Source organism: Podarcis cretensis (genome assembly GCF_951804945.1).
Source record: "Podarcis cretensis genome assembly, chromosome: 4".
Lineage (NCBI taxonomy): Eukaryota > Metazoa > Chordata > Lepidosauria > Squamata > Lacertidae > Podarcis > Podarcis cretensis.
The window spans coordinates 53,132,781-53,155,281 of NC_137173.1; the positions used below are offsets into that span (position 1 = coordinate 53,132,781).

The 22,501-nt window shown below is 40.9% G+C and overlaps 1 protein-coding gene across 1 annotated transcript in view; it reads left to right on the forward strand.

Moving 5' to 3' along the window:
* Window positions 1-22,501, forward strand: part of HUNK (hormonally up-regulated Neu-associated kinase) — a 56,194-nt gene that overhangs the window by 24,449 nt on the left and 9,244 nt on the right. The window contains exons 3-7 of the mRNA XM_079972046.1: window positions 2,192-2,247; window positions 4,995-5,130; window positions 6,764-6,891; window positions 15,878-16,007; window positions 19,452-19,620. Coding sequence (XP_079828172.1) covers window positions 2,192-2,247; window positions 4,995-5,130; window positions 6,764-6,891; window positions 15,878-16,007; window positions 19,452-19,620 — 619 coding nt within the window. The remainder of the gene's footprint in view (window positions 1-2,191; window positions 2,248-4,994; window positions 5,131-6,763; window positions 6,892-15,877; window positions 16,008-19,451; window positions 19,621-22,501) is intronic.

The window sequence follows — 22,501 nt, forward strand, 5'->3', positions numbered from 1 at the left end:
GTCAAAAACAGGATGAGCATTAAGCTTCCTAAGGGAGTAAGAACAACAGAGACAATGAAGTTAAGGCTTTGGTGCTTGCAATAGCATCCCACAGGAAATTCTCAACAACCCTTTTAAAGTAATTTTAACCAAATTCAATCCTATTCAGTGCAATTACTGTCAGAATGTCAGAGAAAGGAATTTAATAATGTACCAGTGGCAAAGACAGCTTCCTGTGTATCTGTTTTTTCCACTATTTCTTTCAATGTGGAACTAGATGCATATCACCTTGAATTTGGTTATTAAGCAATGCTTTGGGAGATGTTAATACACACATTTCTGTATTTTGTGAGCTATAATAGCATATGGATGTAAGAGATCAAAGTCTGAATGCTGTACCTCCATGCTATCACCTTGGACAAGCCACTATCGCTCCGTCTTCATTTCCTATCTGTAAAAGGGACTAAGAATTACCTTTTCATATATCATTCTCTGCATCATAGGTGCTGCCAGACAGCCTCTTCTGTCTGATAATAGCCCAAGTTTTCCGCATTGGGCCATGTAATGGAAGACTTAGAGGACACACCAGTTGAGAATGTAGGCAACAACTAGTCATAGGACATTCCTAATTCTTTCAAAATACATCTATTTTGTTATTCACCATGTCACCATACTGTCTGCTTGGGTCACTCATGGCATTTGGTTAGACCTTGGCAGATAATGTCAAAGATGTCTTTCCTTATAGATTATCATACAGTACAACAATAACGTTCTTTTGTTTGTTTGTTATGACTTCCAATTCACATGGTTGCCCATAGTCAATAAAGAACTTTCTAATCACCTCTGAAGCATTGCTGAGGTATTTAAACCATCCTGACTCTCACTTCAAAAATTGTGAGACTTTTTAAAGTTCTGAATCTCAATGAGTGGCTTTTTACAGATGATGAAGCCTATTTGCAGGTACTCATAGAGACGGGGGGGGGGGGGGGGTACAACTTCAAGTAACTTGCAAATGTCTCTTTTGAAGTTGCCCCCAGTGAGGGCTTTCCTTCCAATGCACATAGCAACTTCAGAAGAGATAGTTTCCTTTGGATATCACCAGGGGAGGAAAAGCTTAAATTTCCTCATCCATGCCTGGTGCAGTCTTGATAGTATCTCTCCCCACCCCCCAGCTGTTGCTATATGCATTTTTTAAAGTTGATGCATTAAACCTCTACAACATTCAGTTTGGCCTTGCTCCTTTCTATGTAACACAAAGTGTTAGCAGGATTGTCAAATGCTTAGGCATTTTTGGCAACTTGTTCTGTTCCAAGAGGTAACATTAATAGGCCCTCAGGTAGGTTGTTACGAGGATGACAGAGATAGTGATTGTAAAGCATTTTGAACATTGCAGAGGCTATGGAAATAAAATGCAAACAGTGACAAAAACATTTGAAAGTCTCTGATAGCACCCCTCAAGTACAGTTATTCCAGGCATCTTAGATTTTGTTTCTTGGCACCCATTGCTTGATCTCTAGAAGCATTCAGCCAACTAATTTTAAGTACAGTGTGATGGCTAGTGCAATATTTATGTCAGAATTCTGCAGCACTGAGATTTGCTTCCTTTTGAAATGCAAAGTTGGCTTTTCTTCCATAGGTTTGCCTTAGGAATGCAGTTTAACTGCACAAGGCCACAAATATCCCAAACTATGCTTTGAAGTCAGTGAACCATTTTCCTTCTTCCACTTATGTTATGGTGATATATGTTTTTCAGCCTTATTGTGCCTGTATTTCTTTTCCATGCAGAAGACTAGACCCAGTAAATATCATTTGATAGCATAAATCAAATATACATAGCCTTTAAAACTCTCTTTTTCTGTACAAAAGCTGTCTGTTCTCATGTTTTTTCAAATGGAGACTGTCTAATATGATTTCATGACACATACCACAATGCTGGAAAATACCACTAGACTTCCCAGCCACAATATTCCGGTGCAACTCTCATTAATTTCAGTCAGTTTTGTGGAATAGAACTGTTTGATGGATTGTGCCCCATATATTAGACCAAGTGTACCAGCATGGTAACTACATCGGACTACAACTCGATCATCTCTATAGCATAACATCAAGATCCTAATCTGATGCAAGTGGAAAATGACAGTGTTACTGAAACTTTGAAAATATCAAAAGCTTGAAGGCCTGCATTCTCATTAAACATGTTTGTCTGTTTCAGAGATTTGAAGATAGAAAATCTCTTGCTTGATGATGACAACAATATCAAGCTTATTGGTATGAAACTCTTATTGCAATTTTGTTGACTGGTATTTTTGTTATAATAAATGTCCCAAAACATTCTGTGTGGCAGTATATAGCAGTGCTTTTTAGAGGAATGTGGCAAAAGAAGTTGCAATCCTGTGGTCTTCTATGCATATATAATTTTTTTTCAATGAGCACTGGTAAGTAGCACACAGCCCCAAGTGTGTTACTTGCAAGTAAGACACTTTAAATTGATTTGATTTCATTTAATTTCACACCTGTATGCTCCTTTTCAACCCCCCCACCCCCGAGTTCAGTAACAAAGCATTAACAAATGAAAACAATACCTAAAAGCAATATTCAACAAAAATACAATAATACACACACACACACACACACACACACACACACACACAAAATTAGATTTATATGCCACCTTTTCTTCCAAAGAGCTCAAGGTGGTATACTGGTTCTCCTGCCCATTTCATCCTTACCACAGCCTTGTGAGGTAGGTTAGGCTAAGAGGTGTTGACTGGTTCAAGGTCACCCAGTGAACTTCATGGCTGATTGGGGCTTTGAATCTCAGTCTCCCAGATCATAGTCCAACACTCCAACCATTATTCCATATGGGCAAAATTACAAAGTACAAATCAATCACAATGGATATATGTTAGGAATGTCATTTTACCCTATGACAAGAAACAGAAAAAACATCCATCAAACCACCTCTATCTGTCACCTAGGGTGTACATACTCCCCTCCTATCTCTCAGTCGGGAGACAGATTCCACCAAGTTTTTACCAGTTGGTGGCTTCAGTAAGCTATACTTCCTCATAAAACTGGTAATAAAAACCATTTTCACAAGGGATATCAACATTGTTTTTACAAAACAATGGAGAGGTTAAAGCAATATGGGGAAATGCCATTTTTAATATGATTAACAGTCCCTGAAAATTAATCAGTTGAAATGGTTGATGCTTGTTTTCATGTACTTGCATGCACATGTAGTCCTAATAATGTGTATTCTCGGCCCCTAATCACTACTTTTGCCACAGACTAATGCAGCATCTGGGCTCTGTTCCTGGAAGCATGGTGTTTTTAAGAACAGGGAATCTAAAATTTGAGCATGCATAATGGCATATCATTGCAAATATAGTTGGAGTGTGAACATCCTTCTACCACCATACCATTGCTTTTTAATGTGTGGATTTGAGAGCTTCAGTTCCAAGAAAGTTTTGCCTTTCTGTTTTATTTGCAAATGGATTTTTTTCTTCTGGAAGTCAATTACACATAGATGAGTACTAAACTTGTGCTATATTGTGTTACATTTCTGGAAGTGGCTTTTATGTCATGTGAATGCTCAAATATAATGCAGCAATTAACAATTAGGTAACATTGTGGAAATGAAATACACTGTTGTGTGAACACAGCCTTAGTCTTGCAGCATCAGGCAAAACCCCACCCACTCCATATGATTGGCTTACTCATCTGCAGAAATAGAATGTGAAACTGGTTGAGAAGCTTTTTATATTTATATCTAATTTGTCAATGGCCCATTGATTCTTCAACTGCCTATCAGCTTCATTCAGAGCACTGTTCATCCACATTTTGCAGACACCATAGATTACTCATCTTATTCTACTATCTGTTTATAGCTCCCATTAATGCTAGTTGTGGGCATTGATAGGAAAATATTCCCCTTAGCAGAACATCTGTTTATGTATTTAATTCTATGCCTACACATTTTCTAGCAGCAATGAGTCTGGGTGCACAGTAGAAGCCGGATGATGATGATTTCATGAGAGAGGCTTCATCACCTCTGAGGTGATGAAAATTGTTGCCTAAAATGGGACCAGAAGTAAAAAGTGAACAAGACATTGTGAACTACACAAAGCTCTGTGTGAGACTGTTTCTGAATGTTTAAGGTGTATAAAACCTTTAAGGGAGATATACACACATATGCATACATAGAACTACCATCCATCAAACTGAAAAGTGGCACGTGCTGTGCCCCCATTTCATTGTAAGCCCTGCCCCCTTTAGGATTGCTTTAGGATTCTCCCTGAAAATACTATATTGGGGTGCTGCCTTAAACAAGGTTTGGGAGTGCATTGTGATCCCTCTGTGCAATCATATATTGCCCCGAATGGGTCTCTCCCTCTGACCCAGAACCTTGGGAGCCCCAATGACAAAAAAGATTGTTTCATGGTATTGTGTAACCTCACAGTGCGCTCTCAATCCGAAGTACAGGTTTCAAGTTCCCTTAGCCCTCCTGATGTCCTTAAGAACCCCAGGGCTCCAATGATGGAAATACTATTTTGGCGTGTAAATCCTCTATATGCCTATCACTTCATCCTTGATCATAAGAAATAGGTTTCAAGTCCTTACCATGCATCTGATCAAATCCTCATGATGTTATAGGTAGGGCTATACTCAGTTCTGTAGCATGCAACCACACACACTGTTGCAAAGATGCAAGGAGAGCAGGGTTGTACTCTTAAGATTCCAGCCTCTCAAATAGTTCTGCCAGGCAAGGAGAAAGCTATTTTATATGCATTTACTTAAGACACTTGAGCTCATACTGTCATCTTTTTTTCATAAGTGTTATTCCAGTTTCCTGACTAAATTTATATTTAAATTTTCCCTAGACTCAAATAAAAAGCTCTTAACTAAAAAGGAAGCCTTTAACTGCATAAATGATTGCAGCAAAGTACAAATATTGCGAGGTTGTTGTTTCTCCTGTGCAATGTTGAAAGCTTTATTTATTTTCTTTTTCACAGACTTTGGCTTGAGCAACTGTGCAAGTATCTTGGGATACTCTGATCCATTCAGCACGCAGTGCGGTAGTCCAGCCTACGCAGCACCAGAGCTGCTTGCAAGAAAAAAATACGGTCCCAAAATAGATGTTTGGTCCATGTGAGTTACTATAATTGAAAAAGCTACATGCATGCAGGGGGTGGGGGTTGACTTCTCTTGCTTGACTTTTATATAAGTTCTAATTGGAGCTGCTGGTAAATTAAAATATGTAACTTTGGAAAAATAGTTTACAGTGCTGATGATTGTAAATGTTAGCATTTACAATGTCAGGATTTCAATTTGCCAGGAATTTCCAAACATAAGATGATACAGTTCCTTCTCCAAAGTAATTGCTGCCTAGTGTGTTTAGTTGACCTTGGCCATTGGGATTTACAAACTGTGGTCTACAGCTGTTTGTGAAGCAGGGACAGAAGTTAGCCAGAATGTTGTTGTCAGAAAACAAGGAGATATGATTGGCTGAAGAAACTTGTCAAATAATTTGCTTTTATAGGAACTCATATGAACTTTTCAGTGACTGCAGTGGAAATCTTAATACTCCAGGGTACTACAAGCAAACAAAGATGAATGTGTTTCAAGAAATGTTCAGACTTCCCTGTCTGGAAATTTGAATTAATTCCATTGATCTCGGTGCAGTTAAGAACAGATACGAGTTTCCTTCTTTGGGATTTTTTGTTTTGCTTTGTCCTTTGTTTGCAAGCAGCTAGTTCAGAGAGCTTTATATTTTGAAGCCCAATTTACAGTGTCTGTGCTTCGAGAAAATCCAAATCGAAACTGTCACACTGCTCCTTAATTGGTTGCTCCTACATAGGGTCACCCATCCACAGCAAGCTGGAGCTGCTGAACGAAGAAGCTCTTACTGTGACGTGATTCAAACAGAGAATGCCATCGTTCTTTTTTCTTGCCCTTTAACCTTCCCAGGCAATAACATCCAGCCATTTAATTTAAGGAGAGAGACAGTTGACTCATAGCTTGTTCGTCTACAGGGAATGCTGTATTATAGGATATACCTTATAATGCACTTGCTTAGTCCTTGGGTTTTGCACTTGCTTGGTGCATGGAAGCAGCATAGTGTGAATCAATCCTGTGTATGGTCCTTTTGCACATAAGCAAATCTTATTTCCATATAACCGAATCATCCCTTAAAACTGTGAACTTTTCAAATCAGAATTAATTCTTAAGTAATGTGATCCTTCATGCTATGAATGGTTTTATCTCTCAAGAAACTGGTTATGCAGATACTCTGAAGGGAGGCTAAATGCTACTGGGTTGGATTCAGACTTAACCACACTAAAGCTCCATTGGTTTTAGTGGGTCTACTCTAAACATGACTGAGACACAAGATCCAGCGGACTGTTGCTGCACTTCTAGAGAACATTGTGTCATAACACAATGAGAAGCTTCTATGAGAAGCTTCTATGAGAAGAGCTCAGTGATAGAGCAAGTGCTTTGGGTGCAGAAAGTCCCAGTTTGGATCCCTGCTTCTCCTATGAAAAGGATCTTGGATACCAAAGCTGGAAAAGACCATTGCCTTTAAAGAACATTTGAGACCTGCTGTCAATCGGAATAAACTGTGGTGGGTTAGATGGACCAGTAGTAACATCATATGTTCATATATGTTCCATAAGTGTGATAAACCATAGGCTAGTAAACTTAATGCATTCTTGCATGCCTTGTCTTGTTTCTAAGGGAATTGTTTCTCTTAACAGTTTCCCCCACCACTCTTCTTTTACAGTGGGGTGAATATGTATGCAATGTTGACTGGGACACTGCCGTTTACTGTGGAGCCATTCAGTCTGAGAGCACTGTACCAGAAAATGGTAGACAAAGAAATGAATCCTTTCCCTACTCAGCTCTCCACAGGTAAATAATGCAGTTACTTAAGTGCTACTCCATTTAAGTCCATACAGCCCTCATAATTAATGTTGTACTGTACATCAGAACTTCTGTTTCTGGTGGGCTGAGTGTTCAGAACTTTGCTGAATCAACCTATTTGGTCTGTAATTTCACACTTGATTTGTGCTTTCTGTCTCTCTCCCTGTGTTGGTTTAATCAGAAGATGGAAGGGCTACATTCTTCCCAAGAGTAAAGTCTATTGATCTTCCTGAGATTCCCTCCTGGGCAAGTTTTCAGTCAGAATGATTTGAAATTCACTTAACCCAATTCACTGTGGAAGTTATATATCATATTATTCCAATGCATTAGGAGTAATAAATAAAAGCCTAAATAAAAGTGTTCCTTTTTTACATTCCAAGCTTGGTTTCAGTATAAGATGATAGTGAGAATTACCCATAGGATTTGTTTGAAGTGTGTTTGGTGTGTCAAGCTATAAATTAGTGTCATAATGGTTATGAAACTCTGTTCCTTAATGACCAATTTTGTACTTTAGCTGCAAGTGGGTTAGAACAAACATAACTTTGCTTGCTTTGTTTCTCTGTCAGAGCTATTGAAACTGTGGTAATTTGACCAATCCAGTTCTTCAAATATTTGCATGCATGAGTAGTTTTCATATCCCAATGGAGTAAATGGAAAGTTTCACTTTTGCTTCAACAGCACATTTGGGGCGGGAGTTACTGCTGTTTTTTGTTACTTTCTTTGGTTTTGTTAGGTGGGGTATTTTATTAATGTTACTGGTGTCAGGAGTGGTATCAGAAGATTTACACTAAAAAGGGAGAAAATAATTGGCAGTAGGCTCTTTCTACAAGTTTATGTTCAGTATTATTGCAGAAATTAAACTTACTTCACTGTTATGCTCTTACTTCTACTTGTTCACTATTGCAGCAGTATTGGCAATATTACTTAATGGAGAAGACCTAAGGTTGCTAGCCTTTATGCCGTGTTGCATAACTTTATACATCAAACGTTGATTAAAGTCACATTCAGTTACTGCACGTTTGGTGACTCTTCAGACACTGATTTAATATGACATTTCTTGTTATCTCTTTGTGCTTGTAACAGTAGACGTTCTTTGCAATGCTTCACAAATTGCTGCATTAGACAAGTTTTAGAAACAGGGTGAAAGGCTTTATATTTATTTATTTGACTGTTTCTCAGTGGATGATGGCACATTGAAAAGTTTAAATTAGCTGGTAGGCTTCACCAAAGGATTAGTGTGCATTTGCACACTTACTCCCTTTCACATGTTCACATACCCATCCATCCATGTTGATATCTGTCTGTCTTGGGAGACAATGGAGGAGTGTGCCTTGGGGGATGAAGTCAAACTGTTGGAAGGTTACAGCGCCTGCTGTGGCTGTAGAGACAGATTCAGGAGAGACAGGTGAAGGGGTCCAGTTTGTCTCCTGCAGATGCACCATGGCGTTTCTTCTCTCTGCGCTCCTCCCAAAGGTCATCTCTCCTCTGGTCACTGCTGAGGATACACAAACTGACTGTCTCCAGGCACTGCAGTTGTCTGCAAGGGATTCCCCACATGACAGGGTTGATGTTTCCAGCCTTCATGTCATGTTTGCAGACATATTTGTAACACAGAGTTGGTCTGCCTGGGGCTCCCCATAGACAAAGAGCCAGACAAAATAGAGAGGGGGCACTAATGTGGTGTCTAGGCTTGAAATGCCATACACCCATTTGCTGTTTTTGTGAGCCACAACCAAGCTGGAGTCATTGGCAATTGTACCCGAAATTCAGATGTGGAAGGTGCACCTCCAGTTCAGAACCATTGACCTGAGCTTGAATCTGGGACCTTAAATGCAGCAAGCAATAACCCTGCTGGATCAGTCCAGGGATCCATCTAGTTCAATGTTGTGTTTCCCACTTTGACCAACTGGGTGCTTCCATGAAGCCCATAAGCAAAAGATAGGGAGGCAGTAGCCCCCCACCCCACCCCACCCCCGTTACCCCACTGACCCGTGACATACTGGTTCTGAACCTGGAGTGCCAAAGACAGAAGGCCAAGTGCCTGGTATTTATATTGAACCTGGCCAATCTGAGGCTTCAGATTGCCACCTGGTCACAGGGGTTGATGTTCCCTCCTGGGCTCAGATAGGGTTCTGAGGTTTGAACATGTAGGAAACTCACAGCAGATCGCCATGGTTTCAGACAGGTCTTTCCCAGCCCTGCTTGGAGATGTCAGGAATTGAGCCCAGGGCTTTTACCAGTCTATGGTAGCTTATCAGGCTATATATAAGCCCAGAAATCGCTGACCATTATGCATCTCCCTTCCCCCAGCCCCAAGTAATATGTCAAATAAATGGCAACATTTTCTATAGGCTATTCAGCCCTCCTTCTTGAAGACGACTTTCCACAAAGCCTTTCAGGAAATATTGTTATTCTGTTAGTGATTTTAGATGGGCTGGATTCCAGAATTGTGGAACTTGGCAGAAACCTCAGACTAATTCATGGTTTCTCTTTTTATGACTGCTGAGCTTCAGATGTGTTCCATCTGCAAAAAACTTGAGGGTTCGTGGAATTACCTCCAAAAGGATTGTTCATACAGAGCACTGAATTTTTAAGTGTGTACCCATTTTATTCTGAAGCCTTCCCTCCTCCCCATTTCAAATTGCATTGGGTGCAGAATTTATTGAAAATGCATACCCCACAGATTTATCAGTACAGCATAGTTGCTTGTATCCCAGGGATCAACTGTGAAAAATGGTATATTGATGGCAAATGCATGGTCCATTAAGCCAACTTCATGAAGAATTAGGTGCTAGCATTTATAGCAGTTTACAGTGGAGGCTTGTCCATTAGACCAAATGAGGTGCTGCCGCACCAACCCCAGTCTGCCCTCGGCCAACCCCCCACCTGCTTGTCTTCTTACTTAACAGCAAGTCCCAGGGTAAGGTCTCTCCTCTAGTCTTATTGTTGCCCTTGTAGAATTCAGCAGGGAGGAGAATGGTGGGTCAAAACTAGAATTACTCAGCTCCGCCTGTCATTGGCTCTATCTATTTTTGGCTGCCCTACCATTCCTAATGAGCATCAGCTACCACTGAGTTTTTAACACTACAGATATGTTATTTGTCTTATAACAAACTTGGTAAACATGGAAGCTAAATTAAAATGAGACTTTGGCTGCTGAGTGACATTGCTAACTCATTTCTTATAGACAGGCAGCCCAGACAGCAATTATGCTAGATCCTCCTGTGAACAATTTCATTAGATCAGAGCTAGCCAAAGTGGTGGTCTCAGATGTTTTGAACTACAGCTGTCTTCAGCCCCAGCTGGAATGGCCAATGGTCAGGAATGATGAGAGGGCGTAGTCCACAGTATCTGGAGGCCACCACATTAGCTCATGATATACATGAGAATTTCCTACAATTCTTGTTGATCATCACCTTAACACATGTAAGTGCAGGAGGCAATATGCAAGCTTTCGTGTTTCCTGGGTCCTGTGATCATGCCATGTTGCTAGGAGAGGGGGTAGCTGTGTTGTTTACTGTATTATCATTTATTGGTGTGATCACTGGTACAGGCTGCTCTTATTTTGTGTTAAACCTTACATTTTATGTGATTTTTGTACTGATGCATCCTATTTTTTATTCCATGCCACATTGAGACAGTTTGTAAGGCAATTAATAAGTTTAATAAAGAATAACAACTAGCATGTCTATCCCCAGTGAAGACTTCACCACTATCTCTAACCCACTGGTGGATCAATGGGAGCTGTATATTGGACTCATGTGTGTTGGCTTTTGTTGGCTGAATGCTCTCAGGGTACCTTTTTGAAATACCCTCTGTTTGGCAGCTGTTCCATGCACCAGCCATAATGTGCAGAGCTGCTAATTTTATGGATAGGTCCTACTGTGTACTTTTCTACACTGATGCAAGCTGCCAGCAGGGATATCTGATGGGACAGAAACGTTGTGCAAGGGTATAAGTCACTTGCTGAGCTGTTCTGCTTATTGGGACCACCATCTTCACGTTAGGTATGATAAAGCTGAGAATGAATGACCTCTTATCAAGGATGCCATAGCAGTAAATTCCCTGTGTTGCACAGGGCTTAGATTAGATGAGCTTTAAGGTTACTTCACATTATGTGATTGTATGAAGAACAAAACTTGGTAGCTCACACTGGATCTAATAAGGAAATGGAACCCAGTGAAGTGATGAAACAAAAGGAAAGCAGGAAAACACCAAACTGACAGCAGAATTAAGAATGGATGCCTCCAGTGGTGCAGTGGGCCAGTGTGTTGGGCTGTTAACCAGAAGGTTGGTGGTTCGAGCCCACTCAAGGACAGCTGTGGGCATTATTCCTATATTTCAGGGGGTTGGACTAGATCACTCTTTGGGTACCTTCCAGTTCTAGAATTCTATGATTCTAGAAACAGAAGGAATGAAGCTGAGAAAAGGAACAAAAGCAAGATACTCAAGTTAAGAAGAGTAAACATCAGAAAAGAGTTAGTAGTTAAAAATATAAAATAGCAGTAGAAAAAAATAGGGGAAAGACGCTTTTATAAAGAATATAGAACAGCTCAAGCACACAAGAATGAGTTAGAAGAAAAGAAACGAAGATCATTAAAAGAAATTGGAGTAAATTTTAATGAAGAGAGAAACTGACCCTTTGGTACTGGTATTGCCCCTGCAGAGACCATAAATTGGCTCTGGAATTACTGACCTCTCTGCCTACTGAAATCAAGTTGGCATCATCTGTAATGAGCTTCTGGTGCCAAATTAAGACTTTGTTTTTTCAGCAAGCCTTCTTATGAAAATGATTTATAGTTCTTTAGCATCCTTTCAGATGACCAATTTTGGTGTTTACAATTTCTGTTTCTTTAATGTATTCTGCTTGCCCTTAAGTGTTGTGTTGTTTTGGAATAATTGATAGATATATTCTTAACTGAGTTTATGGTATAGAAATTTGTAACATATATGATGATATGCTTTGATCTTCCTTGGTATCCTCTCTCTTGTTTTTCCTGGCATGATGTCAACCCTCTTTCATGTGATTTATTTTGTTATTGCTGTAGTGTGTGTGTGTGTGTGTGTGTGTGTGTGTAACCCCAATAAACACATCTAAAAAAAATATGGATCAATAGTAATAAATTGCAGCAAAAAATGAGAGATACTTAATATGGTACAGTTTCCCAAGATTTAGATACACAGGGCTCCATTTCCAAAGCTGATTGATCTGTGCCATACTGGTTGCTTTTTGCATCCGCTTTTTGACAATAGTTTGATATTTTTTTTGATGATTTGCATCCCAGCTAAGCGGCAAGTTGTTCTTTTATCCTGTTGTGTTGCACAAGCTTGGAGAAATTCGAAGTGGTTCTTATGAAGAGCGCATGTGCTCAGAAAGTTTCTCAGATGTTGGCTATGCATCTGTTCTCTGGGTTTGTGATTCATGCTTGCAAGTGCATTGTGCATGTGGGAAGGACCAATGTCAGAACAGGATTTTTCATTGACACATCATTCCCACCCCTAGCAGTACAGTTTTTCTGTTTCTGCTAGAGCAAGAAGCAAAGAAAATACCTGGGAAGCTATGTCTTGGTAAAACATGCACATAACAAGGCAAGCAGCATCTGTAAAGGAGGGGCCTGTATTTCTGGATTTATTTTCTTGTTAGCTGCTCGGTCACTTGCCAGAGTGGAGCAAGGGTAATGTATTGCAGTGTTTTTAGACACAGAACTGGTCTAAGTCAGGGCCACTTTCCATACATGAAGCCTGTGGCAGCAGTTGCACTCCCATATTATAGGCAGGATCTGTATCCATACATAGGCTTACTTTGTGAGTGGGCCTAAAACAATGGATTTTTCTTTCTGCATGACAGTTTTGCTCACAGGAGTGAAAACTCCCCTGAATGAAAACTAATAACGTAGGAAGTGACCTTTGGCCATTTTGCACACCGAAACAGGAGGCTGACCTGGATTGTTTGGTTCCATCTTGAAACACTTGCAGCTTAATAAATGCATGCCAGTCATTCAGTTGGTTCTGAACAGTGGCTCCGTATTTTGCCAAAGTGGTTTCAAGAGGTAGACTGAACATCTGTTGTATGTTTAGCATAGAACAAGTGTTTCCAGCTTTCGCTTCCCTGCCTTGAGCGTCTGAAGCTAAGTGACATCTGAAACTAAACTAAACACACACACACACACACACACAGTGGGGATTTGTGGGACATTCTTAAGTCTTACTCATATGACAAAGTTCCCTTCTTGAGTAGGATACTGGTACAGAACCCATAGGCCCTGCATCTCATGTGAATATTTTTGCTGGTTGTCCCTTTAAAATGCATATGTGTGCCTCAAAACACATTCATGTGCACTTCACATCTGATGCAAGATGGGTGTGTTTTGCATTCTCTTCCAGCTCCTAAAATCCTGTAAGGTCTGAAGATTGTGCAGGTGTGTAGCCTTTAGTCTGCCAGAGAAATATCCTGTCATGCATCCTCTGGATCCAGTTTCTTTCAGTCCCCCCTCCCTTTAAGTAGCGAGGAGACCTTGCTCTTTCACTGTCAAAAAGATCATAAGGGGAGGGGAAGCTGGGATTTATTACGACAGGAAGGAAGGGGATTGTCAGTCTTCTTCCTAGCTCCAGGACAGGATGCACCTGTGGTTCCATATGAACATGGGTAGACAAGGAGCATAAAGGCATTAGGTACAGGAGGTCAGGCACCAGATTAGGCATATGAGGACCAACAGGCCAGGGACAATTGGCATGGTGGTCACTGGCAAGTTAAGTGGACATGGATCAAAGATCAAGAAGCAAGTATTGAGCCAGAGCAAAAAGGTGAGTTCCAAGGCAATAATAGAGGGGTGGAGAGGGTAGAAGCAGGCACAAGGTCAGCAGCAGACAAGGGTCACAGTCTGTGGCAGTCAAGAAAAAGCAAAGCAGGAGAGTAGGCAGAATAGGGATGCTTAAGACAAATCACTCAAACTGGTGGTCTGACATGGCTGCAAGGCCTTATGGTGTGACCCACTTGGCCTGCCTGGCTCTTTTCAAGCAGGAGATGGGGCCTAGAGGACACCCTTTTCCTTGTTCTAAACATCCTGGCCTTCTGAAGATCAAGAGCGCTTGCGATGTGGGAAGTACTGGTATTGGCTGCTGGAGATCCTAGTTTCAGACCTCTCCCCTTTGGTGCCTTACAGGGAGAAAGGAATCAAGATCTTGCTGGCCCCCCCCCATATCACACACAGTCACTTCTTTATGCCCCCCCCCCCAAAAAAAAACCCTACCAACATAAATTATTTTCAGGTCACCGAGTATAAATCTCTGACATAATAAATGCCTTAAATTCCAGGCCCAGTGCAGCAAAAGTAAGATTCTTACAAAACGTTTAGTTCAGATTATATGTTGTGAAAATCTCGTTACTCTGACTAGATACCACCCAATCCTGATTTATTGGACAAGCCTTTTATTTTTTCCTCTTCCTGGCACCCTGATTTGTTGTGGAACATGAGCATGTATTTCCTTTTCCTGGCTTCATGTGGAAAGTGCATGACATCATTGCCTGGTGTGAATATGGCTAAGGGAATGCCCTTGCATAGTACTGAGAAGGTTGGATGACAATGTGGCTGAATGAAGGTGGTAGCCTTTTAAAGGCAAACTTATCTTCTCTTTAGTAAAGGAAAAATCACAGACTGTTTAGGCTGCTGCGAATCTTCTTTGTGAACAGCTCTCTTTACACGTGAGGTGCAGAAATACATGGAACCTGGCACTTTTAGTTGGATTGATGTTCTTTGTAGCAAAAGGGGGGGGGGGAGTATTGCTGTGGTCACGTTTTCCAAGCACTTGTTGTGGAACTCATCCAAGATTATTTTGGCACCCTCTCCAAATGTTTCCTGTAGTCACTAGAGAATGCACCAGATGGGCCACTCAATACAGTTGCATGTGACGGCTGTTTTGGTACAAGTGACATGCAAAGCAGAAATTAGTTATTATGCTGAGTGCAAAGCCTCATTAATTTCTTGTGGCGCACACATTTAATTATACAGTCAGAGAGCAAGATTTATCCCACTGGATTTAGAGATCACAGTCTTAGGTTTTGTACTACTGAGCCTTTCTGTAGCTCAGATACCAACTTGGTTTTTTATCTTACTTTTCTTTTTTTAAAAAGCCTCCTAACTTAAAAAGGCACATGACCCTTTTAAGATTGGGCTTTGTGACCCTCCTTTAAATCACAAAAGAAAGTGTCAGACTCTTGATTTAAGCTTAGGCATATATAAACACACATTTAATTTAAAAACATTTGAAATAAATTACCATGCTTAAAGCTGACAATGTACTGATGGTGTGAGCAGTTTGTATAAACACAAGAGCTGTTCTTGGCATAAATCAGGCTGATGAAACCACACAGAAGTAACTGCCATTATTTCAATAGGAGTTAGAAACCAGATTCATCAGAGTTGCATCCATAAGTGTGTTTAATTATTCGTTTTGTTATATCTGTCTTACCTACTGAAGTGATCATTATAATGGACTTCTTTAGCTGATCTCAGTTTGTTGACGATGCATCTGATTTGATTCCATAATGCTTATTTTGTCATGTATAAAGTGCATGTCAGTTTACCAGGATCAACCCTGCAATCTCCAGTTAAAAGGTTCTGGTGATAAGGAAAGCCTGAGACCCTGGAGTGATGCTGCCAGTCAGAGTAGACAGTACTGGGCTATATAGTCCAGTGGTCTAACTCAGTTTAAGGTAGCTTCATATGTTGTAGTCTTAGAGCTATTTACACCATTTCTGTAAAAGATACAGCCCATATTTGCAGGTTTCTAGAGGTGGTGTGTCCTCCATTTGGAAACCATGTGCTTTTCTAATTCATACTGAATGCCATTCATGTTATGTTTGGGTAATAGCTGATACGTTTTTGGTAAAGTTGCTTTCTTGTAATTAATCATCTACAAAAAGGATTTGCAAAACATGTGACACTTTTTTTCTCTCTCCTTAATGTCTTTACAGCGGCTGTGAACTTCCTACGATCTCTGCTAGAGCCAGATCCTACAAAGAGGCCAAACATCCAACAAGCCTTAGCGAATCGTTGGCTTAATGAGAATGGAAAAGTTCTGAATAATGTCACGTATCCAAACAGGTAAACTGTGCAAGATAAGGCTGTTTTACCAACATGATAAAGTTCCACTGAAGTCATTAGGGTTGCTTGAATGAGGAAGGGCTACTTGAGTGAGCCAGAGGAGGGGTGTGTGTGTGTGTGTGTGTGTGTGTGTGTGTGTGTGTGTGTGTTTTCAAATGTTATCTCTCACACTCTGATCCTGCAAAATTCAGCATAAGCCCTAATGATGGGTGAATTCCCCTTGGCTCACTTCTGAATTAGTTGGCATTTATGAGCCTGGAGAATTTTCGAGAAAAGCTTGTCTCTGTTGTCCAAGAGATCTCTCCTGTTTTGAAATGTTGGTACGTGTACTGCGATGATGGCAAGCACGTGAGTTTTATTTGCCCCTAAGAACTGTAGTTCCCAGAACACTAGTCATGACCAAGAATGACTTTGAAATTCTGCCGTTCTACCATTACCACCCTCCCAGAACAAAAATACTTGGGTACAAGAGTATCTTCGATCTGGATGAGGAACAGCAACATAAAACATTTGCAGGAAAAAGAAATCAAAACAATGGACTATATACTGGTTAAGTGGTTAAGCCATCTGTCATGGATGCTTCAGCTGAGATTCCTGCATTTCAGGGGGTTGGACGAGATGACCCTTGGGTCCCTTCCAACGCTAAGATTCTAAGTTAAAGGCTGAGCATGAGTTCTTTTGCATCAATGTAGTATGTCTGCAGCTGCAGGGAAATTTGGATTGAGGACTCTCTGGCTCCAATAGTGTTTGGCAGGGTAGCACAGACAGGGGTATGTTGCTCACCTGCCATCTCATCGTGAGCATCACTGCAGGTTCCTGAAACGGGTGGTGCATGGGGAGCTCAGCGCACTGCAGGTGTGTTGGCAGGTGCATCAGACTGGCTCTGCCATCCAGGCTCCCTTCCCCTCCTCCTTTTGCTCTCAGGAACCAGCAGTGATGGGAAGGCAGGTGAGCAACACTGCCCTAATTGCACTATCCCACTGCCTGCTACTGTCTGGCTTTCAATTCTCGCCCCTTATTTGCTTTACTATGCCAGCTCTCACTTTTGATTCTTCTCAGTCTCTGATATTTCCTCAGCAGCAGGGAGCAAGATTAGTATTCTGCAATGGTTTTAGGGTTGCTAGGACCAATTCCTGGATCAGCCCCAAATCTCTGGTGAAACCTTGCGCAAAGTCGCGTTGCTTCCCCAGTGCCTTTGTCCCAGCCCTGTAGTGCGGAGGATTATATTTCCCAACCTCAAAAAGGGGTTTGTGAGGATAAAAACCTTTAATCATTGTGAGGTGCTAGTTACTATGGTAATGAGGGTTATGTAACACATGGATGGATATTAATACAGCAGAGGAGGCTGGTACCTTTCTAAGCATCTACTGCAGATTTTATGTGATGGATATAAGCCTTATTGTGGCCACCCAATAAATTCATGGGCTGGCTGCTTCTAACCAACAAAAGTTCGCAAAGTGTGCAAACTGCAAGAGAGAAATGGCTGCTTTAGTAGGTGCATCAGAGGATGAAATAAATCATTGTTGAAACATTGTTGTTCCACTGCCTGTTCTCTGGGGCACTTTAGATGTTATGAGTTTTCTACACAGTATATCTCTTGCAGATAGGAATTACTTAAAATACTTAATAGAGGAAAGGGAACCAGAGATTACCTTAAAAGTGGCTAAATTCTGTGCTGCTGCTGCTGCTGCTGCTATAAAATTAAGGAGACAAACTTTGAGAGAATCAAATGGCCAATGACTTAATACATTTTAAATTAGTGATTAAGGTTTTGACTTATATATTTTACCTGTTTTATATCTGAATTATTTATTGTCTATTATCATAAAGCTTAATTTTATCTATTTATGTCTGTATGCTCTCTGTTGTTGTATATGTTACACTCTGGTCAGTGACTGAAATAAATGGATTCATTCATTCTTGCAGATAGGAAGAAAAAGCAAATAGTGTATGTAGATCGTCACCCATGATGATCACGCATAAATCTATTTCATTGCGTGAGCACGAATGCAGTCAGAATATGTACCAATCAAATATGTTGACCCAGCTTGGTTTTCAAGCATTTTCCAATGTGGAACTGTTTTCCATGTAAGAAAATTGTAAATTTTTCAAGCAGTCCTTAGCCAGGGTGTGTATGTTTGTTTTTGTGTGTTATGTTGAATGGCAGGCAAAATGTGTGAAGCAAATGAGTCACTGAACTAACGTTATAACCTAAGCTCCCTATTGATCATTTTAACAGCACAATCCAGTCCATGTCTACTGAAAAATAAGCACCTCTGAATTCATTGGGGCTTACTCCCAGCAGAGGCAGGAGCTTACTTCAGTGGGGCTTACTCCCAGCAGCTGCTCTAGCACTTGGAGCTGTGCACATGCTGTGCACCCGGGGGCAGGGGGTGATGTCACCCCTCCCCTCAAGGATGACACCCGGGGCGGACCGCACCCCACCCCCTGCATCCCCCTTCCTCCGCCAGTGACTCCCAGGCAAGTGTGTTTAGGATTGTAGGCTGAAGTTCCCTCCTGTCCATTGTCTTTGTCTCCAACAGCGGCCAGCCAAATGCTTCTAGGTATCTCCAAACAATGATGTTTGACCTTTAGCAACTGGTATCCAGAGGTCCTCTGCCTCTGCATTTAGTAATTACTGATATTTCATGAATTGGTCTAATTGCCTTTTATAGTTCCATGTAAACCTCTGTGTATCACCACGTCTTGTTGGTGCCAATGGGAACTTCCTTCTCTTTGCAAATGTCCGCTTTGGAGAAGCCATCTTCATCGGGGCTGGAGCAGGGGAAGGAAAGGATTGAACCCCACTCCATCTGCTGTGATCCTTATAATTACCAGCTTCCACAGTGGGTGCTATTTGCATTTAAACAAGACAAACAAACACCCACATACGTGTTAAATGCAAAGGAACATTTAACATCACTTTGAATTTGGCCCAAAGTGATAACAAATCAAATATAGGTTCCCAGGGAGGCTGTCATTCTTGATGTGCTATTTCTAGGGCACTAAACATTATATATAGTGCTTATGCTTACTGTTTAGCAAGTTTATTGGTCTTGCAGGTATTCTGAAGCAATGAGAAGGCACAGCAGAAAAATATGAGGGGAAGATGCAAGCTACAGAAACATTTCCCCTCAAAATAGTTGCATATAAGTATTTATTTATTTGTGTTGTAACTAGATAATGTTTTTTAAAAAACATTTCCAGCGCTATTTTATATGCACATTATTTTAACAAAGTGTGTGCAGAATTTAAAACTAACAAAAAGTTATCATCAGTTTGTTTAACTTTGTTAAACATCAGTTTGGTTAAAACAGTATATAGTTCTTGTTACATGGTGGCCATTAAGGTTTATATAGCATGTCTGTTGTCACCTCTCCCCGGTGACGCTCTCCCTGGAAGATGGAGGGGGAAAATAACCCCTTCCCTTTTCTCTTCATGTAGAATCCACATAGAAGACATCAGCCAGAGTGTGCTGCTCTACATGACTGAAAAGCTTGGCTATAAGAACAGTGATGTCATCAATACCGTCCTCTCCAACCGGGCTTGCCACACTTTGGCCATCTACATCCTGCTTAATAAGAAGCTGGAACGCTATTTGGCAGGCCTTAGAGTAAGTTTGGTTGATACGATTTATATCCTGTGCCCTTTTAAAATGTGGGGTTTTTTGTGTGTTGAGGGGCTATTGGGTTGTTTTTATTTTTATTAAGTATTTTATGGTTTCATATCGTGATTTTATTCTGTGAGCCACCCTGAGACCCCTGGGTTTAGGGCAATATATAAAATAATAATAATAATAATAATAATAATAATAATAATAATAATAGTAATAATAGTAATAATAATAACGGGGCTTGAATGACCATTCCCCAAGACTTGAACTCAGGTGCTAAGTTCTGAAGGCAGTGCAGTCAAAATAGGGCTATTGAAAAACAAGAGGGAGCTTACCAGCTCATTCTGGGGAACAACAAGATTTGCAAAAGTAGATTTTAAATAACTTAAGGGGACCCTTCTCACAAAAAAGAAGAAAACCCCAATGGCTACAGAATATGGAGTGTCTGTTGTGGGGTGCAGGGAGGACCAGATGACTGTGTGGGGTATAGAATGGAGTATCCAGAATGAAGGCATGGCTGGCCAGTGCACATGCGCAGGAGCAATGATAACATGCTGCAGTCCTCGTTTCAAGTGTGGGCTAAGCTGAAACTGTGCTTAAAATGCAGGAAGTAAGAGCAAGGAGTAATACAATGTGCTCTGTGAGTTGGGAGCAAGGCAAAGCAACCTAGTGATTTTAGTTTATTTGTTATTTTTAAAAGTGGCACTGGAAAGTAAAAGCCTATAGAGCATTTCTTGACCTCTGTGTGCCCTTTTAGCTCACAGCACAAGCCACTTAAACAAAACAGTTCTCGCCTATGACCTCATGCAATAAATCTTTATTACTTGTTTTCCTTCAGGACATATATCTGTTCCATTCTTTGCATTCACTTCCTGCATAGAATTCCCATGGACATCAGGGGGAAGTTTCATGGTGGTGGGACAGAGATTTTATGATCCGCCACTGACTGTTGCTTTGACAATGCATATACAACAAAAGTATGAATTTCCCCCTAATATAGGGGCTGTTTTGCTAAGTTAGGTAAATTGCATACACACTATGCCTTTAAAGCAGTGTTTCCCAACCTTGGGCCTCCAGCTGTTTTGGAACTACAATTCCCATCATCCCTGACCACTGGTCTTGCTAGCTAGGGATGATGGGAGTTGTAGTCCAAAAACAGCTGGAGGCCCAAGGATGGGAAACACTGCTTTAAAGCATGTTCGAAGCACATTTGTTCCCTTCTTTTTTTAAAAAAAAATAAATTACTGATTTTCCAGAATTTTTTAAACAAATAAACAAACATAAATCATAACCTTATTTAAACCAATCTTATTGACATTGTTAAATGACTTCCTCGTATCCCCCTGGTTGAATTTCAGTGTATATCATTTTAACGGTTTTCCAAAACCAATATTCTCATAAAATTAACTTAATCACTTAGCATCTTTCTTTCATTCCCATTCGGCATTTCAACATATTAATTTATCACATTACATACTTAGATCCTAAGCCTATCTGGTATTTGCAAGCTTTTCCAATTAATTTAATATATTTAACTAAATGGTCTTTAAATTTCATCAATTCCTCCTGTTAATCCTCCTCCTTCTGGTTGCGGACTCTTCCAGTCAGGTCGGCTAGCTCCAAAAAATCCATCATCTTCATCTGCCAATCTTCCACAGTTTGTTACCTTCAAAGAATTCTGGACGCTGTAGTTTACCTCTCTCAGTTGAAATTCAAAGTAACCCATAGCAAACTACAGAACCCAGAATTCTTTGAGGGGGGAAATGCCCTTTGAATGTGCTTTAAAGGCATAGTGTGTATGCAGCCTTAGTTACAAGTGGGGTCTCCAGTGTAAGAGGTGAGGAGGCAGAGCCAGTCTCTCGGCGGCGGCGGCGGCAGCAGCAGCATTGCCATTTACCAGGGGAGAGCAGCAGCAGCAAGGACAGTCAGCACAGGCTCACCGACAAAGCCAGTCCCGGCACTCTTGCCAGTTTGCCACACTGCCTTGACTTCACTTGCTGCTCCTGCAACATCCAGGTAAGTGGCAATGATGCCCCTGCTGTCAACCAGGTAGCCATGTCCTCCAAGAGATTATAAGCTATAAAGGGCAGTGGGGGTGGTTAAAAGAGAGAAGATTTTTTAAACAGTTGTAATTTGTATTTCTGCAAATGTCAGGGTTTCACGGAGCCTTCTGATACCGCCCTCTTGTTTCTCAGTGGCCACGTCATTTTGCCACTCAGACCTGAGTTTACTCTTAGAGGTAGCAATAACTGTCATTTTGGGGCTGTCCCCTATGTTGGAAACAAAAACCTTAATTCATCATAAGAGTATTAGTTGATCAATCAGTTTAAAAAACTGATATAAGTTTGAATTTAAGTGCAAAAGGGGAGGGGAAGAGTACCTTTTCAAAATTGTACCTGCCGTTCACATGTTTTGTCATACCTGTACTAACAAATTGTGTGTGTGTGTGTGTGTGTGTGTGTGTGTGTGTGTAAGTGTAAGACAATTATTTGGAAGCAACTTTTTGGTCAGATTTTTAACTGATATAGCCGTTTAGCGTACTGAGGCCAGAATGCTAAGCCCAAATGTTGTTGGGGTGTGTGTGGTTAGAATGGTGAGTCCTTGTGTCTCCTCTGGCCTCTGCTAACTGAGAAGGTGGCTACTAGCCAGGTAGAAAACTCCAAAACTAGATCCAAAGCCTTAAGGATCCACAAGTGGTCCCCATCCTCAAGCCCCTCAGCTGCGCCAACATGGTGCTGGTACAACAACAATAAACAACAACCACCCTACACTCCACCCTTCCAGCAGGGCTGCAGATGTATTGTTGAGTCCATTGCCCTGCACTACCTGGGCTCTTTGTTAGAATTGCTCTTCACATGTTGTCATCTTATAGGCAAGAGTT